This window comes from Phoca vitulina, unplaced genomic scaffold, assembly GCF_004348235.1.
Source record: "Phoca vitulina isolate PV1807 unplaced genomic scaffold, GSC_HSeal_1.0 scaffold40, whole genome shotgun sequence".
In the NCBI taxonomy this organism is placed as follows: Eukaryota; Metazoa; Chordata; class Mammalia; order Carnivora; family Phocidae; genus Phoca; species Phoca vitulina.
The window spans coordinates 13,945,334-13,965,958 of record NW_022589743.1 but is presented as its reverse complement, the minus strand read 5'-3'; the positions used below and the strand labels follow the sequence as shown (position 1 = coordinate 13,965,958).

The following is a 20,625-nucleotide window of genomic DNA, read 5'->3' as shown; positions in this document are numbered from 1 at the left end:
GATTTCATTATTATTTGAGAGAGAGGGAGAACACAGAGGGAGAGTGAGAGGGAGAAGCAGACTCCCTGCTGAACAGGGAGCCCAATGTGGGACTTGATCCCAGGACTCTGGGATCATGACCTGAGCCGAAGGCAGATGCTTAACCAAATGAGCCACCCAGGCGCCCATCAATTCCTTTTTTAAAATCTTTTTTAATTTTCATCTTTACAGTCATATTCCATCCCTTCATCATATTTACCCTTATTTTTATATATATGTAAGTTTTTCTTTCTTTAAAATTTTGAAAGGCACTTTCTTCTAACAGACCAAAGTACACTCAAAATCTAGTGTGTGGCTCTGTTCTATTCACTGGCCTGATCATATTAATTTTTCTTTCTTTCTTTTTTTTTTCCTTTCTTTTCCCCCCAGTTTCGGGTTTCTTCTGATTTGTTTAGTGTATATTTTTCTGGGATCGTTGTTACCCTTTTAGCATTTTGTTCTCTAATTCATCTATTTTCCTCTGGACAAAATGACAAGACAGAAAAACTCACCTCAAAAAAAAGAACAAGAGGCAGTACCAACTGCCAGGGACCTAATCAATACGGACGTTAGTAAGATGTCAGAACTAGAGTTCAGAATGACAATTATAAAGATACTAGCTGGGCTTGAAAAAAGCATAGAAGATACTAGATAATCCCTTTCTGGAGAAATAAAAGAACTAAAATCTAACCAAGTTGAAATCAAAAAGGCTATTAATGAGGTGCAATAAAAAACAGAGGCTCTAACTACTAGGATAAATGAGGCAGAAGAGAGAATTAGTGATATAGAAGACCAAATGATGGAGAATAAAGAAGCTGAGAAAAAGATAAACAACTACTGGATCACGAGGGCAGAATTTGAGAGATAAGTGATACCATAAGATGAAACAATATTAGAATAATTGGGATCCCAGAAGAAGAAGAGAGAGAGGGAAAGAAGGTATATTGGAGCAAATTATAGCAGAGAACTTCCCTAATTTGGGGAAGGAGCAAGCATCAAAATCCAGGAGGCACAGAGAACCCCTCTCAAAATCAATAAAAATAGGTCAACACCCTGACATCTAATAGTAAAACTCACAAATCTCAGAGACAAAGAGAAAATCCTGAAAGCAGCTCAGGACAAGAGGTCTGTAACCTACAACTGTAGAAATATTAGATTGGCAGCAGACCTATCCACAGAGACCTGGCAGGCCAGAAGGGACTGGCATGATATATTCAGAGCACTAACCGAGAAAACTATGCAGCCAAGAATACTGTATCCAGCTAGGCTGTCATTGAAAATAGAAGGAGAGATAAAAAGCTTGCAGGACAAAGCAAAACTGAAAGAATTTGCGAACACCAAACCAGTGCTACAAGAAATATTGAAAGGGGTCCTCTAAGCAAAGAAAGAGCCTAAAAGTAACATAGACCAGAAAGGAACAGAGACAATATACAGTAACAGTCACCTTACAGGCAATACAATGGCACCAAATTCATATCTTTCAATAGTTACCCTGAATGTAAATGGGCTAAATGCCCCAATCAAAAGACACAGGGTATCGGATTGGATAAAAAAACAAGACCCATCAATATGCTGTCTGCAAGAGACTCACTTTAGACCCAAAGACACCTCCAGATTTAAAGTGAGGGGGGTGGGAAACCATTTACCATGCTAATGGACATCAAAAGAAAGCTGGGTGGCAATCTTTATATCAGACAAATTAGATTTTAAACCAAAGACTATAATTAGAGATGAGGAAGGACCCTATGTCATACTTAAAGGATCTATCTAACAAGAAGATCTATTGTAAATATCTATGCCTCTAACATGGGAGCAGCCAATTATGTAAGCCAATTAATAACAAAAGCAAAAAAACACATCGACAATAATACAATAATAGTAGGAGACTTTAACATCCCCCTCACTGAAATGGACAGATCATCTAAGCAAAAGATCAACAAGGAAATAAAGACTTTAAATGACACACTGGACCAGATGGACTTCACAGATATATTCAGAACATTCCATCCCAAAGCAACAGAATGCACATTCTTCTCTAGTGCCAAAACATTCTCCAGACTAGATCACATCCTAGGTTACAAATCAGGTCTCAACCAGTACCAAAAGATTGGGATCATTCCCTGCATATTTTCGGACCACAGTGCTTTGAAACTAGAACTCAATTACAAGAGGAAAGTTGACAAGAACTCAAATACATGGAGGCTAAAGAGCATCCTACTAAAGAATGAATGGGTCAACCAGGAAATTAAAGAAGAATTAAAAAAATTCATGGAAACAAATGAAAATGAAAACACAACTGTTTAAAATCTTTGGGATGCCGCAAAGGCGGTCCTAAGAGGAAAGTATATAGCAATACAAGCCTTTCTTAAGAAACAAGAAAGGTCTCAAATACACAACCTAACCCTACACCTAAAGGAGCTGGAGAAAGAATAGCAAATAAAGCCTAAACCCAGCAGGAGAAGAGAAATAATAAAGATCAGAGCAGAAATCAATGAAATAGAAACCAAAAGAACAGTAGAACAGATCAACGAAACTAGGAGCTGGTTCTTTGAAAGAATTAATAAGATTGATAAGCCCTTGGCCAGACTTACCAAAAAGAAAAGAGAAAGGACCTAAATAAATAAAATCATGAATGAAAGAGGAGAGATCACAACCAACACCAAAGAAATACAAACAATTATAAGAACATATTATGAGCAACTCTATGCCAGCAAATTAGATAATCTGGAAGAAATGGATGCATTCCTGAGACATATGAACTACCAAAACTGAACCAGGAAGAAATAGAAAACCTGAACAGACCCTAACCACTAAGGAACTTGAAGCAGTCATCAAAAATCTCCCAACAAACAAGAGCCCAGGGCCAGATGGCTTCTCAGGGGAATTCTACCAACCATTTCAAGAAGAATTAATACCTATTCTTCTGAAACTGTTCCAAAAAATGGAAATGGAAGGAAAACTTCCAAACTCATTGTATGAGGCCGGCATTACCTTGATCCCAAAACCAGATAAAGACCCCATCAAAAAGGAGAACTACAGAACAATATCCCTGATGAACATGGATGCAAAAATTCTCACCAAAATACTAGCCAATAGGATCCAATAGTACATTAAAAGGATTATTCACCATGACCAAATGGGATTTATTCCTGGGCTGCAAGGTTGGTTCAATATCCACAAATCAATGTGATACAATACATTAATAAAAGAAAGGACAAGAACCATATGATTCTCTCAATAGATGCAGAAAAAGCGTTTGCAAAATACAGCATCCTTTCTTGATTAAAACTCTTTAGAGTATAGGGATAGAGGGTACATACCTCAATATCATAAAAGCCATCTATGAAAAACCCACAGTGAATATCATACTCAATGGGTAAAAGCTGAGAGCTTTTCCCCTAAGGTCGGGAACATGGCAGGGATGTCCACTATCACCACTGCTATTCAACATAGTACTAGAAGTCCTAGCCACAGCAATCAGACAACAAAAAGAAATAAAAGGCATCTGAATCGGCAAAGAAGAAGTCAAACTCTCACTCTTTGCAGATGATATATTTTATGTGGGAAACCCAAAAGACTCCACCCCAGAACTGCTAGAACTCATGCAGGAATTCAGTAAAGTGGCAGGATATAAAACCAATGCACAGAAATCAATTGCATTTCTATACACCAACAACAAGACAGAAGAAAGAGAAATTAAGAAGTCGATCCCATTTACAATTGCACCCAAAACCATAAGATACCTAGGAATAAATCTAACCAAAGAGGCAAAGGATCTGTACTCAGAAAACTATACAATACTCATGAAATAAATTGAGAAAGACACAAAGAAATGGAAAAACGTTCTATGCTCATGGATTGGAAGAAAAAATATTGTATGTCTGTACTACCTAGAGTAATCTACACAGTTAATGCAATCCCTAACAAAATACCATCCACTTTTTTTCAAAGAAATGGAACAAATAATCCTAAAATTTGTATGGAACCAGAAAAGACCCTGAATAGCCAGAGGAATGTTGAAAAAGAAGAGCAAAGCCAGTGGCATCAGAATTCCGGACTTCAAGCTCTATTACAAAGCTGTATGGTACTGGCACAAAAACAGACACATAGATCAATGGAACAGAATAGAGAGCCCAGAAATAGACCCTCAACCCTATGGTCAACCAATCTTGGACAAAGCAGGGAAGAATGTCCAATGGAAAAAAGTCTCTTCAACAAATGGTGTTGGGAAAATTGGACAGCCACATCTAGAAGAATGAAACTGGACCATTTCCTTATACCATACACACAAAAAGACTCAAAATGGTACAAGACCTAAATGTGAGACAGGAATCCATCAAAATCCTTGAGGAGAACACAGGCTGCAGCCTCTTCTACCTCATCCGCAGCAACTTCTTCCTAGAAACATCGCCAAAGGCAAGGGAAGCAAGGGCAAAAATAAACTATTGGGACTTCATCAAGATAAAAAGCTTTTGCACAGCAAAGGAAACAGTCAACAAAACCAAAAGACAACTGACAGAATGGGAGAAGATTTTTGCAAATGACATATCAGATAAAGGACTAGTATCCAATATCGATAAAGAACTTATCAAACTCAACACCCAAAGAACAAATAATCCAATCAAGAAATGGGCAGAAGACACGAACAGACATTTCTGCAAAGAAGACATCCAAATGGCCAACAGACACATGAAAATGTGCTCAACATCACTCAGCATCAGGGAAATCCAAATCAAAACCACAATGAGATACCACCTCACACCAGTCAGAATGGCTAAAATTAACAAGTCAGGAAACGAGAGATATTGGCGAGGATGCAGAGAAAGGGGAACCCTCCTAAACTGTTGGTGGGAATGCAAGCTGGTGCAGCCACTCTGGAAAACAGTATGGAGGTTCCTCAAAAAGTTGAAAATAGAGCTACCCTACAACCCAGCAATTGCACTACTGGGTATTTACCCCAAAGATAGAAATGTAGGGATCCGAAGGGGCACATGCACCCCAGTGTTTATAGCAGCAATGTCCACAATAGCCAAACCATGGAAAGAGCCTAGATGTCCAATCAACAGATGAATGGATAAAGAAGATGTTGTGTGTGTGTGTGTATATATACACACATACATATACAATGGAATATTATGCAGCCATCAAAAAAATGAAATCTTGCCATTTGCAACGACATGGATGGAACTAGAGGGTATTATGCTAAGCGAAATAAGTCAATCAGAGAAAGAGAAGTGGTAGGAGTTACACCTCATTGATATCAGGAATTTGAGAAACAACACAGAGAATCATAGGGGAAGGGAAGGAAAAATGGAAGAAGATGAAACCAGAGAGGGGGAGAAACCATACAGACAAATCAGGAAACAAACTGAGGGTTGCTGGAGTGGAGGGTGGTGGGAGGGATGGGGTGGCTGGGTGATGGACGTCAGTGAGGGTATGTACTATGGTGAGCGCTGTGAATTGTGTAAGACTGATGAATCATAGACCTGTACCCCTGAACCAAATAATACATTATATGTTGATTAAAAAAAAAAGACACATTAGTAAACAATGCAGAAAAATCACTGTCATTGAGAAGAATACGGTGTGAGCATACTTACCATCTAATTTAATTTAAAATATTAAATAGAAACAAAACAAAACAAATTATTGATGAATTATGATGGTTACAAGTGACAATAATGTAAATATCAAATTTTATTACACATTTATAAGTATGAAAAAATTCACAAAGTCGCAAAGTGTATATTAGAATACATACATGGTAATGCATATTATCAAATACTGTATCTTCAGATAATGGAGAAACATTTAGAAGGAGTGATTATAAACTGGAAAAATATGTGACATAATGTAAATCTTGCTGGTGAGAAACCTGTTGGGTTTTGTTTTCTCCCCTCATGTACCCATAAAAATTATTTTCGTTTGTCTCAATAGTCTTGAATTTTAAAATACATTTCTGAAGGGAAGATAATTTCAAAATTCTAATAGTTTGTAATCGTTACTACAAAAAATCTAATCTAAAGTTGATTATTAGAATAGTATAAGAGTAGAGCAACATTTGTGAAATAGAAATTATTTTATCGGGGTGCCTGGGTGGCTCAGTCGGTTAAGCGTCTGCCTTCGGCTCAGGTCATGATCCCAGGGTCCTGGGATCGAGCCCCGCATCGGGCTCCCTGCTCAGCGGGAAGCCTGCTTTTCTCTTTCCCACTCCCCCTGCTTGTGTTCCCTCTCTTGCTGTCTCTCTCTGTCAAATGAATAAATAAAATCCTAAAAAAATATTTTATCTATAACATATATTTAATTCTGTTTTCAGAACATAATGTCTAGAAGCTATGTGAGTCTTAAAAGTATTAACCCTAAATATTGCATGTTCTTTTTAGAAAATCTGCTTCCAGTATATATGGTTCTATATCTGATGAAAGATTACCTTTGACCACTATTCATGTACTGGTTCCTGTAGTAAGATCAAGTGGCCTTTCAAAAGCACGTGAACTCTACTGCAGTGAAAAGATAAAAAAAAATCTTTGAAATTCTGGGTTATTGAATTTAGCTGTTATATTTTATGTGAAATCAGACTAATAGTCGTTCTCTACCTCTCCCATGTTAACTTTGTGGTTCACCAAATATCTTATAGTGCAGGCTTGTATTCTTGTTTAAAACTCTTTTTAAAGACGTGCTAGCAAACTTTTCAGTTGACTAATGCATTTTTTTAAGTTGTGTTAATTAGCTCAAGTTGATAGACACAGACAGATGTTAATTTTCTTTCTTAATTGGAATTAAATATTTAAACCCTTAGTGTTTTATGAGTGTTAAGGTAAAAAATATTTTCTTTTGTACTTTGATTCTTAATTAATTTACCTCCAAGGCCACCCACATTTACTGCATAGTAACAATCCTCCTCAACATTGCTTGGTGAGTCTAAGAAGTCTGTTAAGCATCTACCATTTGTTGACAGACAGATTTGTGGTCATTTAGAAACAGAAAATGTTATCTCATTATTTTTCATGAAATAGAGGTGTAACTCAATTTGTTTTATTATATTTAAGTGTAGGAACATGTAAAAAGAAAACCTTTAATTATATTAAAAAGCATAGCATTAGGCCTTATGTTATCAAATGTCGCACCCCCCCCCCCCGTTCTTTATTAACTTTTTTAAGTTTAAAATGGAATTCTCAGATTTGGAATATGGAAATGAACTGGAGGTTGTGGAGTTGCAAAAGATCATTTTTCCTTGGTAAAGGAATTGTTAACACTTGAAACAAGTAAAGTTGTTTATTAGGAAATAAGAGTTACAGAATTGTTAGCTTTTAAAAGTTAAAAGTTAAAAAGTGTTGCCCAACCTGAAAACTGCTATCTTTTCTATATTTGTTGAGATCATAATCTCTTTTCATTCCCACTTATAACATTCTGAAATTTTAATTGATTTTAAGGTTCTATTATAAAGCAGGAAATAAATTGATGTTCAATAAATGGTAAGTTGCTATGTGCATTTTGAAAGAATTATAAATATTTTTTAAAGCAACAAGATTTCCCAAGTATAATACTGTCCTCCTTTCTTTTATTAATGTGAATCTGTTTTTTGTCAAGAAGACATTTTTGTCTCTGATACATAGTTCAGTTGGAGTACAGGGCTGTTTTTAGGTTATGCTGGATTGTATTAAAAAGACTTCAGGGGTTATTGTCATAGATTTATCACTTCGAGCCCTTTCCAACTGATATTTGACCTTAGCTATAATGTTTTTCCTTTTCCATATATATCTCAGGAGCTGAAGCTGACATTATGTTCACTTTTGCTGTTTAAGTCCATTGAGGCTTTAATAAAGATATTTTCATGTTTACAGTGGCATCATATAAAATTTGATTCACCATCTTTCTAATGCTAAATTGATCAGTTTGATTTTATGTTGACGGGATCATTGTGTGGTAACTGCATTAAGGAGGAGTGGATTTGATTGACTTCGTGTCCATTTTTAAATCTGTGTTACTTGTTTTATTTAAAAGCATTTTGTGGCTAAGATAAGCTAAGTGGTATAATATGCCTTTACACATTTATATAATTGAAGTTAGCAGTGTGGCAAAGTCTCTAATCAAAGGAAAATGCTCCAGAATGATGACATAAACTTGAGCTATTTCTTTCCCTGGGTACAGCTGTTATTCATAATAATTTAATGGCTCCTGAAGTGTTTTGTCTTTTTGTTCACATGATAAAGGCTTATCCACCTTGTATCAATTAAAGTGCTTTGATGAATTTTAATATAGTCAAGTTGTTATTACATATACTAAGAAGTTCAGCCTGCTTAGTTAACTGGCGAGTAAAAGGTGCATGTCTTAGGACAATTGTATTGGGATATCTTTTCTATTACTAATTTGATGTTTTAGGCAAGGTGATAATGCAATGGAGAGAATCCTTCCAAAAGTATCTGGTTGTTGTATTTGTGAAGCTCATAAAGAGAAGATACAAAGAATCTTACACAGTGGTATGAGGCTTTGCTGTGCCCCGAGATTAATGTGCCTTTTTACTGGACAGCTTCTGTATTGGTACCATTAAATAGAGTACTAACTACTAATTATGTTGGAGAGGAAGATATATAGAGTGATAATATATGTAAGGAAAGGGAATCTTGTAAAATTGAGTTAAAATAGTGAAATGGGGAAAAGACAAATATTTCACAGAAAAAAATAAAACATACAAATTTTCCCTGACTTAAAATATCTTGACTTAATGATTTTTCAACTTTACGATGATGTGAAAGTGATATAAATTCAGTAGAAACCGTACTTTGAATTTTGAATTTTCCCTAGTTGAGTGATACATGTATAGTACTCTCCTGTGATGCTGGACAGCGGCGGCCAGCCACCAGCCCCTAGTCAGCCATGTGATCAGGAGGGTGAACAACGGATACACCCACACAACCATTCCCACTTCCCTCCTCTTTGCCCCCACCAAACTGGGAAATAAACCCGAAGGCCAGAGGTAGAAGGGGCCACATCTTGGCCTGCGCTCCACTTTATTCTGAAGCCTATAGGGGCCCAGAATCCACGGGTCCCAACGGGTCCCTGCTGTTGGCTGGGAGAAGCTGGGAGAGCTCTGTTTGTGGCAAGGGCCAATAAGCAGAAATGAGAGCCCTCATATGCTGTTGGTGGGAATGTAAATTTGTGTAGGTGCTTTGGAAAAGAGTTACCATATGACTTAGCAATTTGTCTTCCAGATATACCCAAAAGAAATGAAAATACATGTCCATGAATGTTCATAGCAGCATTATTTGTAATGGCTAAAAAGTAGGAGCAACCCTAATGTACATCAACTGATTGGTAGATGGATAAATAAAATGTGGTATATACATACAATGTGATATTCTTCTGCAATAAAAAGCATGTTCCAATGTGGATGAGTCTTGAAAATAATATGCTTTGTGAAAGAAGCCAATCACAAAAGAGTATATGTTGTACAATTCCATTTATATGAAATGTCCAGAAGAAGCAAATCAATAGAGAAAATAGATTATAGTTGCCCAGGGCTGGGAGTTTGGAAGAAATGGGGAAATGTGGGGAAACTGTTAATGATTATGGGGTTTCTTTTGGTGATGAAAATGTTCTAGATTTGGTTGTGGTGATGGTTCTACAATTATGTGAATATACCATATATCCCAGAGCAAACCCTTAGTATATTTAACAAACTTGGTTTAACACACTTTCCCAGAGACTACTCCTATAAGACTTCTTTTCCTTTTCTTAATTTTCTCACTTAATATGTATAAGACTGATGAATCACAGATCTGTATCCCTGAAACAAATAATATGTTAATAATTAAAAAAAAAGAAAGTCAACGGAACAACTAAAAAGAAAGATTAGAAAAATAACTTACAATGCATGTTTTCCCACCAGTTGTGGTAAAATATGCATAACATAAAATTTGACATTTAGCCATTTTTAAGTTTACAATTCAGTGGCATAAGTATATTCACCATATTATACAACCGTCATTATTCTCCATTCTAGAACTTTTTTATCATCTGGATTCATTATACTGTAACTCCCCAACCCCCTGTCCCCACGGTCCCTGGTGACCATCATTCTGATTTCTGGTAGATTGCCCATAATTAAAAAAAGTACAATACAAAGTGTTGGAAAGGATGTGGAGAAATTGGAAACCTCATACTTTACTGGTGGAAATATAAAATGATGTAGCTATTTTGGAAAACTGCTAGTTTCTTTAAAAGTTCAGCATATGTTTATCATATCACTGAGCAAATTCACTTCTAGGTCTCTCCCCAAGAGAAATAAAAACATGTTCACAAAAATATGTATACATAGATACTCATAACAGACTATGCATAATAGTAATCAACTAGAAATAATCCAAATTGCCAAGAATTGGTGGGTGAACCCGCATGTTGTGAGATACCTCCATACAGTGGAATACAACTCAGCAATATAAAGAAATGTATGATTCCTGAAACAACATGGTTGGACTGTAAAAATTATATAAGTGAAAGAAAATAGAAGGCAAATTGCATGATTCTTACTTTCTTAAAGATTTCATTTATTTATTTGTCAGAGAAAGAGAGCACAAGCAGGGGGAGTGGCAGGCAGAGGGAGAAGCAGGCTCCCCGCTGAGGAAGGAGCCAGATGTGGGACTCGATCCCAGGACCCTGGGATGATGACCTGAGTCGAAGGCAGACGATTAACTGACTGAGCCACCTAGGTGTCCCTGCTTGATTCTATTTATATGAAAAATTTTCAAAATTTTTAGAAAAAGCAAAAAAGATAACATATACATAGGGTTTGCCTGGGGCTTAGGGTTAGAGATCTACCATAGGGTTAATATGAAGACATTTTTTGGGTGATGGAAGAATTCTATATCTAGAATGTGGTAATGGTTATGCAGTTGTATAAACTTACTGAGCATTAAATTTATACATTATTAAAATGTATTAAATGGGTGATTTGAATGTATAAATTTACTGATGATTGGGGAATGACTATCAGTTATGGTGAAGAGGTAAGCAAGTCTTCTCCCTAGAAAATAAGTACATTACTTGAAAGAATTTTCAAAAATTACTATTTGGGGACTCTGGATATCAACCAAAAACTAAGAATGAAATGATAAACATGTAAAGATTATAGAGTTTTGATAACAGTAAAAGGAGAAATGGCCTTTTTGCCTGAGGCTGCTCTTACTCACATCTGCCTGGAGTTTGGTGAGTGTGTTAGTTTTACCAGAGTAAAGTGGGCCAGATGAACAAGCTATTTCTCTTTTAGGCAGGGGATTTACTTGATTTGGAGTAGTATGTTAGAACCCAAGCCCAAAAATATTTCCATTAAAAGTAGTAAATTTGGTAGGTGATGAATAAGGGATAATGTGTGGCTCGGCTAGCCTGAGATTGCAGTTCAGTTTGGGGCCAATTTGAAGAACAGAGAGGAAAAGTGTTGGTGAAATATAAATAGAGCCTCAAGACCTTTGGAACAATATCAAGGGTACCAACATATGTGTAATTGGGATCTCAGAAAGAGAGGTGATAAAGGGTCAGAAAGACATTTGAAGAAATGAAATATATAAATACTTATCTTTCTCTTCCATTAATTTTTTTTAAAAAGTAGACATTTGTTTTAGGGAATAATTATAACCTGTTTCTCAGTTGATAATACATATGACAACAGTAGCACAAAGGAATGGGGAGGAAATACAGCTATACTGGAGCAAGGAGCTATAATTTATTGCAATTAAGTTTGTAATTAATGGACAATCTTGTAATCCATGTAGCACCTTGCAACCTATATAGCAACCACTAAAAAATTACTCCAAAAAATCAACAGAGGAATTAAAATGGTGACATTAAAAATAATTAACACAAAAAAAGAGATCAGAAGTACAATAAACACCTGAAACAAAATAAATAGCAAAATGGCAGACCTATATCCAATTATGTGCATAATTATATTAACTATAAATGGATTCAAGTTAAAAAACAGTGATTATCAGACCAGAATCATTCAGATTTGAAGACATAATTGGTTGAAATAAAAGGATTGGAGAAATGTACCATACAAATAATAACCGTAATAGGACAAGAGTGGCTATATTAATATCAGACAAAATACTTTAGTCAAAAAATAGTGCCAGAGAGAAAGATATTTCATAATAACAAGAGGGCCAGTGTAATAGGTAGATAAAACAAATATTAATGCATAAACAACTACAGCATAGCCCAACAAACATTGAGCAAAATCCAGCAGATTGAAAGGAGAAATTATAGCTATCATTTACAGCTTGAGATTTAAATACTTTGCTCTCAATAATTGATAGGAAAAACTAGATAAAATTTGTGAAGATTTATAAGACTCGATTAACCCTATCAACCAGCAAGGTGTAACACTCCCTCCCCCAAACCTGTAGAATTTGTATTCTTTTCAAGAACATCTGGAATGTTTTCCAAGATAGACCTTATGGTTGGGCATAAAACAAACCTAAATAGCTTTAAAACGATTAAAATCATGCAAAGTATGTTCCCTGTGAACTATGGAAATCAATAACAGAATGAAATTATGGAAATCTCCCAATATTTGGAAATAAAACAACACACCTACCTATAAATAACTCATGGGTCAGAGAAGGAATCTCAAGGAAATTAGAAAATATTTTGAATGGAATGAAAATAAAAAGTGAACATATCAGAATTTATGAAGTGCAGCTATTCACTTGCATAGAGGGAAATTTTTAGCTTTAAATGCTTATAGTAGAAAAGAAAAATGGTCTGAAACTAATAGTCTTCGATTTTCACTTTTTCTCATCTGAAAAAGAGCAAATTATAACCAAGCAAAACAAATGAAGTAAATACTAAAAATACGAATAGAAGTAAAAAAAAATAGCAAACAGTGCAATATTGGGGAAAATCCAAAATTGGTTCTTTGAAAAGATCAACAAAATTGATCCTCAAAAAATTAAAAATAGAATTATCATATGATCCAGCAATCTGGCTTCTGGGTTAATATGCAAAGGAATTCAGAGCAGGATCTCGAAGAGATATTTACACACCCACGTTCATTGCAGCATATTCATGGTAACCAGGATGTGGAAGCAATCCATATATCTATCGCTGGGTGAATGGATAAAGAAAAATGTGATATATACATACTATATAATAATATTATACAGCCTTAAAATAGAAGGAAATCTCATGACATGTTACAGCATGGACAAACCTTGAGGACATTTTCCTAAGGGAAATAAGCCAGTAACAAAAGTGCAAATATCTATTCTTTCCATTATTTTCACTCTCTAAAATACTCAAAATCATAGAAACAAAATAGAAAGGTGGTTACCAAGGGCTAGGAAGGGAGGAGAAAGAATTAGTGTTTAGTGGGTATAGAGTTTCAGTGTTGCAGATGAAAAAGTTCTAGAAATCTGTTACACAACAGTCTGAATGTACTTAATATACTGAACTGAACACTCAAATATTGTTAAGATGGCAACAATGATCTATGCACAAAAAATTGGTAAGTCTGTGGCTTCACTGAATTGCTGGTTTGAGTCAGAGCAATAAGGCAAGAAAATTAAAGCATTAAGATAGGAAAGGATGACAAATCAGACATTTCTATATAATGGATTGTTGTAATGGTTATAGTACTGTATAAAATCATTGAATTATAAACATAAAATAGGCAACTTTTATGGTATGTGAATTATACCTTTGTAAAACTCTTCACACTAAAAGAAAAATTAATGTTGCCAGTGTAGGATTAGTTCCTGGTGTACTTTAGATTATTTAGGGGCGCCTGGGTGGCTCAGTCAGTTAAGCATCTGCCTTCAGCTCAGGGTCCTGGGATCGAGTCCCGCATCAGGCTCCTTGCTCAGCAGGGATCCTCTTTCTCCCTCTGGCTGCCACTCCCATTGCTTGTGCTGCACGCACGTGTCCTCTCTCTCTCACAAATAAATAAAATCTTAAAAAATATTTCTAGATTAAATGTTTTATGTCTGAATATCATGACCCGATAATGATCTAGTCATGAGCAAGCATTTTCCGGCAGGCCATAACACAATAAGAACTGTATGTTCTTTGGATGAAGCTCTCCATGGCTGACTTTATGCTTTTTGTTTTCTTCTGAACCTCTACTTCAAGAAATTATTGTCTCTGTCATTTACAGTAAAGCCAATCAACTGTTTCTAGAGTTTATATGATTGATCTACTGGGGCATATATCTTTTCCTCATTCCTAAAGTGACCTTCTCACCTTATAGTGACAAGAATAATCCTCCAATATAGTGGAAGCATGTTATTTGGTTAGGGGTATCGTGGTGTAGCTGTGTATATCTTCAGGCTCAGTGATTGGTGAGTAAAGCTTAACTGCCATTTGCCTTTTTCTTTCTGTAAAGGTGCTTGTGAGCGAGGATTCTGACAGTGATGGTATTGTGGCCCACTTTCCTGCTCATGAAAAACCAGTGTGCTGTATGGCGTTTAATACAAGTGGTATGTCCTTTTAAAAAATTTTTTTTTTGCCATTTATATCATGGGTTTTTCAACCAATTTTTTTTTAGAAATGGAAAATATGAAATACGGAAGCTGACTTTTCTTATATGGGTCAGTGTATATCAGAAAAGTAAGTAGTGTTCAATAAGTGGTTCTTGAATGAATTAATTTAAAATAAAAATTTAGAAATCCTCTAAGTATTAGTTTTGCTCTCAAGAAGGTGGTAAACAATGCTGTTGAGTTACATTAATTTCTGTATCATAATTAAGCCAAGAATTTCAATATTCCAGACTACATATTAATGTAGTAACTTCAAGTTGTTTGTAACAACTTTGTAACTTCAAGTTTCCTTTTCATTTTGTAACATATTATAAACTACTTGTATTTTTGCCTGTTTTTTGGTGGTAGTTTCTGTTTTTCTGCTAGTCCTTAAGGCATTTGATAAGGAGAGATGTTATAGTATATGGAATGCCCTACTACTTTTCATTTTCTTTCTCCAAACTTTTTGTTATGTAAGGTTTCAAACATAAAAATAGATTTAAAAGATAGTACTGGGTGTTGTACGCAAGCAATGAATCATGGAACACTACATCAAAAACTAATGATGTAATGTATGGTGATTAACATAACATAATAAAAAAATAAAAATAAATAAAAATACATCAAAATGATAAAAAAATAGATTTAAAAGAGTATAATAATGACCCATGAATAAGTGAATAAGTAGGTGTTCACATTTCATATGTATAATAAATAAATATATATGTATACGGATGTGTATACATATATATATATATACTTGTACACCCATGTATGTGTAATATATATACATAAGCATGTTGTATTTTGTTGAATCATTTGAATTTAAGTTACATATTTGATGACATTTCACCAGACTACAAATTAATCATACATTTCCTAAGAATAGGACCTTTTCCCATATAACCAGATATTGTAGTTCAGAAATTTAACACATTATATTATCTAATATCCAAGCCATAATCTAAAATTTCCCAATTATCTCAAAAATGTGTCCTGCAAAATAATATAATATGATACTGTGTTTGATCACATGGATATGTTAGTAGCCCATCAAAATATCTACATTTTGGAGATAGGTTTTTCTTGTGGAGATTAGCAAGTAATCTGTAGAGTGTTATTTTGGCTTCGTTTCTGAAACAACTTTTTATTTAATAGCGTTGTTACATAGAAGGCTGTAGAATGGTGGTTTTTCTAATTCTATCATGTTTTCTGCATGATTAACTGCTGTTCCTCTATAAAAAAACGAGTTTTTTCTCATCAACCAGGAATGAACCATAGTTTTCGTGTGTGTAAAGGGCAAGATACACGCTTAATTCTTTCTCTTTACCAATTTTCATGGTTAGGAATTGATTTAATACTTAGAGTGGTGTAATTCCACTCTAGTGGAGCTATTTTTAAAATACTTTGTTTTTAAGTAAAAGATAAAATTGCTCTTTTGCTTTCAGAGCTGAAATAATCTTCACAAACTTATAATCTTTTCTGATCTTATCTCTTTGGTTGATGGATCTAAAGAGATTGTCATTTTTATCTTATTCTGCAGAAATGATCCTATTAGTTAAAATTGATGGAAAGACCCATCTTTTTTCCCTTTTCATCTTTTCAAATAAAGAATGATGGTAAGAGGATAATATAGAGCATTTTGAATAATCTCCCTTCTAATATCTTAATTAGTCATTTTTGATAGAGAGGAAGATTTTGCAGTGATTGTTGATCAGTAGGATTGATTTAATTAATGAAGACAAAGATTTATGGAAATGCTCTGAATGTTATGGGAATTAAGTTAAATTTGAAGAAACAATCTGGAAGTTATGTCACTTACAGCACTCCACTTGGAGTAACCAGTATGACTCATTTTGATAGTCCATCTGTTATGTCAGATCTCCTTTGTATTAATGTATATTTCATATTACCATAGTCAGAGTGTTTCAGACATTGAAAGCTGTATTTTTTCCTGCCTGTGGCTTTCCATTAAAATAAGAACATCCTATATAACCTAAAGAATGTTTTAGTTATTTCTTTCATTGTCTAACAGTGAGTTCTGGAAAACCAGTTTTCTATGATTTCATAATTTTGATGTACATTTTTTATTTGATTTCTATTTGAATTCTCAAATTTGTGTTTTTATGGTAAGATTAATAATTTTTATATTTATACCTACTTTTTTTGTGTTCCTAATGCACTAGTTGTATAACTCTATGATATAATTTATCTTGGGATAATCATTTCTTTAAATACTTGTTTCCCTACCTATCCTCTGGGTTCCGCTTTACATTAGGGTTCACTCTTGGTGGTCTGCATTCTGTCAGTTTTGACAAATATATAATGGCATGTATTCACCATTATAGTACTATACAGAATAGTTTCACTGCCCTTAGAATCCCCTTTGCTCTTGTTCATCCCTCCCTCCCTCAACCTTTCGCAACCAGTAATCCTTTTACTGTTTCCATAGTTTCCGTTTTTCCAGAATGTCACATAGTTGGAATCTTACTGTATATAGTCATTTCAGATTGGCTTCCTTCATTTACTAATATGCATTTAAATCTCCTCCATGTCTTTTCATGCCTTGATTGCTCATTTCTTTTTAGTGTTGAATAACATTCCATTGTGTGGACATACCATAGTTTATTTGCCATTTGTGTATCTTCTTTGATGAGGTGTCTGTTCAGATCTTTTGTCCATTTTTAATTGGGGGGTTCATTTTTTAATTGTTGACTTTTAAGAGTTCTTTGTATATTTTGGATAACAGTCTTGTATTAGATATGTGTTCTGTAAATATTTTCTTGCAGTCTTTGGTTTGTCTTCTTATTCTCTTTTTTTAAAGATAGATTTATTTATTTGTTTATTTATTATTTATTATTTATTTATTTATTTATTAATTAACAGAGAGAGAGATAGCGAGAGAGAGAACACAAGCAGGGGGAGTGGGAGAGGGAGAAGCAGGCCTCCCGCGGAGCAGGGAGCCCGATGCGAGGCTCAATCCCAGGACCCTGGGATCATGACCTGAGCCGAAGGCAGACGCTTAACGACTGAGCCACCCAGGCGCCCTTGTCTTCTTATTCTCTTGAAAGTGTTTTTGAAGATCAGAACTATTTAATTTTAATGAAGTCCAGCTTATCAGTTATTTCTTTTATAGATCATTCCTTTGGTGTGTATATAATCTCTTTAAAACATATAAATTGACATTCTTCTGCTGTTGTATTCTTAAGTCAATCTTACATTGAATGTTGTAATTTCTTGAAGGGAAGATCATTTTGTGAGAACTATTTTATGAGTTTTAAGATCTCTTTTATTTTTTTTCTTGAATCTCAAATGAGGCTTCTTAACTTCTATCTAGGATCTGGGAGGTCCATGGATAGAATTCAGAGAGTATGTCGACTTAGGAAAAAAACTACATCTTTATTTTTTCTAATCTCTAATGAAAATTTCCTTCACTTATGAATATGTAAAATAAACCAATGGAGTATTAGCTGTACTGATGAGTTTATGAGCAGTAAAAATAACAGATGTTTTCACATCATTTCTATCTTATTTATATAATTCTTTCAATATTGCTTATGGTTCAAAATTATGGTAGACCCTATATTTTAATATATAACAAAAAGCACATATTCTGCATGTCAGTTTTTAAAATCACAAGTATTTTACTTTGTCTTAAAAATATATTATTCTGAGAAAGATGTTCCTAGGCTTCACCATATTGCTAAAAAGGTTCATGGCACTAGAATGTTTAAGAGCCTGTTATCCAAAGGTTTATGCTTGGTGTGATTTCACCTGTCTAAACACATTGGAAGCTAGCACTTTCACTGGAGATGCCATTCACATTGCCTGGCTCAGGCTTGGTGATTGAGTTAAGAAGTGACATTCCCTAGTCATGGAATCTGCTGATGTGATAGAGACTTAAAACAAGGAAGGAAAATCCTTTGTGGAGTAAGGACAGAATGCCAGGAGATGAATATTAATTTGGTTTTGACTACTGGGGAACGTTCTTCAACGGAAGTCAGTTCTAATCTGTAACCTAAAAGACAGTTAGCTAGGGAATAATGATTCTGTGTCTGGTATATAAATAAATATTAGTTGAATGAATGAGGCAAGAAAAATATGGCACATTTGACATAGATTGTGGAGCAGAGTCTATACAGTGGACTCATCCGTTTATTATGTGGCAGATATATTTTTCAATGTGTCATCATTTCTGCAACATTTTATAAATGCTTTGTACCTGTTTAAATATTTGAATTAAATGGAGGGTTCATAACTCAGCAACCACTCACAAAATTGGTTTGCAAAATCTTTCATAGAAGATTGTGGAGATTTCATGCAACTGCTTGCAATTCATCTTAGTTATTTACTGTTCAGCTCTGAGTATTTTTGCTACTCAGAATATGACTGTTATGGCTTGAGTATAAGTGAGTGTGTCTATAAAAGATTCAATTCTCACTGATTTGAAAGCCTCGACTTTTTTTTTTTTAAGCTGGTGACTGAGTTGTTTCTTATATAATGATATTGGATTCAGCTGTGACTGCTAACGATTATCCAGCTCCTGTGATTATGTGACATTTTATTTTGCTTGTATAGTTTCTGTATTATATTTCTTGGTTTATCTTAACCCTCTCAGATTGAGACAGATACACCTACATACACATGAAATGTTTGAAGCAAGAGGCTGGCATTGCCATTTGTAAATGCATGGATACCTTAGTGGTTGTTATTTTCCCCTTTAGTTACTTATGTTATAGTTTTAAAAAATATTTTTGGGAGATCAAATGATGTATTTTCTATTGATCTTTAAATCCTCCAATAAATTTACTTATGTTATAGAATGAGACAGTTTTCTGTTCTCTGATTGAATTAGTTTTATTAGCTTCTGAACTTTTATCAGTTGGTATTTTGTGGAAAGGTATGTAATTTAAGTGGGCCTTAAAACAGTACTTTTTTTACTTAATTTGGCCTTTTCAAAATATAACTTGTAGATCCTCTAGTAACACCTTCCAGTTTTTCTTTACGTGTGTCCATACAAGCTTCTAAATTTATTTCTATCAGTGAGTTTTAACAGTTTTGCTCCTCTAATAATTCTTTTACTTGGTTAAAGGCTTTTTCATGGGGTATGTAGTGTGGCCAATAATAACAATAGTGCTTGTTAGAATACTTTTTACAAGTTTAGGGAAGTTCATTAAAAAAAAAAGCAAAACAAAACGTAACAAAAATGTTGATGGTGTATTTTTGTTTTTAAACCTGTTCTTTCTCTAACAACTTTACCTGAATATATCCCTGTTATACTTACGAATGTAAATAAATTTCTTAGTCTCTTTTATTTTTTTTAGAAAGGCATATTTTTGGATGACAGAATTATTAAAATATCCTGGACATACATCAGAATTCAAGAAGAAACCAGACCTGTTGTCCCCCTTCTGGGAAATTTTAGAAGCAATGTAAAATGTACACGATGAAATAACACTCCATTTCTCCTACGGAGAAAATGTAGGTTGTTTGACTGCGTGGTATGCCATTTGGTCTTGTATGGGGCCTATTCAGCAAAGAAATTAAGGGCTGCCATTAAATAGCGTTGTGAAACTTGTAGTTCAGCAGCTGCACGCAGTTTGTTTTTCAATTTCTCCTTCCCATTCTTGTTTATTAGCTGTGACTCTGAGTCCTGAATTAAAACAAATATTTTAGTGGCAACATTTATGATTTGGTTGGAAGTGCCAGAGAGACCTCCAATGCTTAAATCTGGACAGATTTCACTTTGGGTGGTGTAAATTTCTCGCTTTTAATGATTTAAATACACAGTGAGTAACGTTTTCTAGAGAGCTTTTTTTTTTTTTTAATTAATGAACTTTATTTTTTCGAGCAGTTTCAGGTTCACAGCAAAATTGGGAAGTACAGAGAACTCTCATATAATCCTGCCCTCACCCCAGACTGCCCATACTATTGACATTCCACACCACAGTGGTAGTATAGTTACAGATGATGAACCTTTATTGACACATCATTATCAACCAAAGTCTGTCGTTTACCTTAGGGTTCAGTCTTGGTGTTCACACATTCTCTGTGTCTTGACAAATTAAAATTGACAAATATCTACCTTTGTAGTATC

General features: G+C 34.6%; 1 protein-coding gene across 6 annotated transcripts in view; it reads left to right on the top strand.

Moving 5' to 3' along the window:
* BCAS3 (BCAS3 microtubule associated cell migration factor) overlaps positions 1-20,625 on the top strand; it is a 618,903-nt gene that overhangs the window by 173,271 nt on the left and 425,007 nt on the right. For all 6 annotated transcript variants that reach the window (XM_032428491.1, XM_032428494.1, XM_032428495.1 and 3 more), the window contains exon 13: positions 14,396-14,489. In XM_032428491.1, coding sequence (XP_032284382.1) covers positions 14,396-14,489 — 94 coding nt within the window. The remainder of the gene's footprint in view (positions 1-14,395; positions 14,490-20,625) is intronic.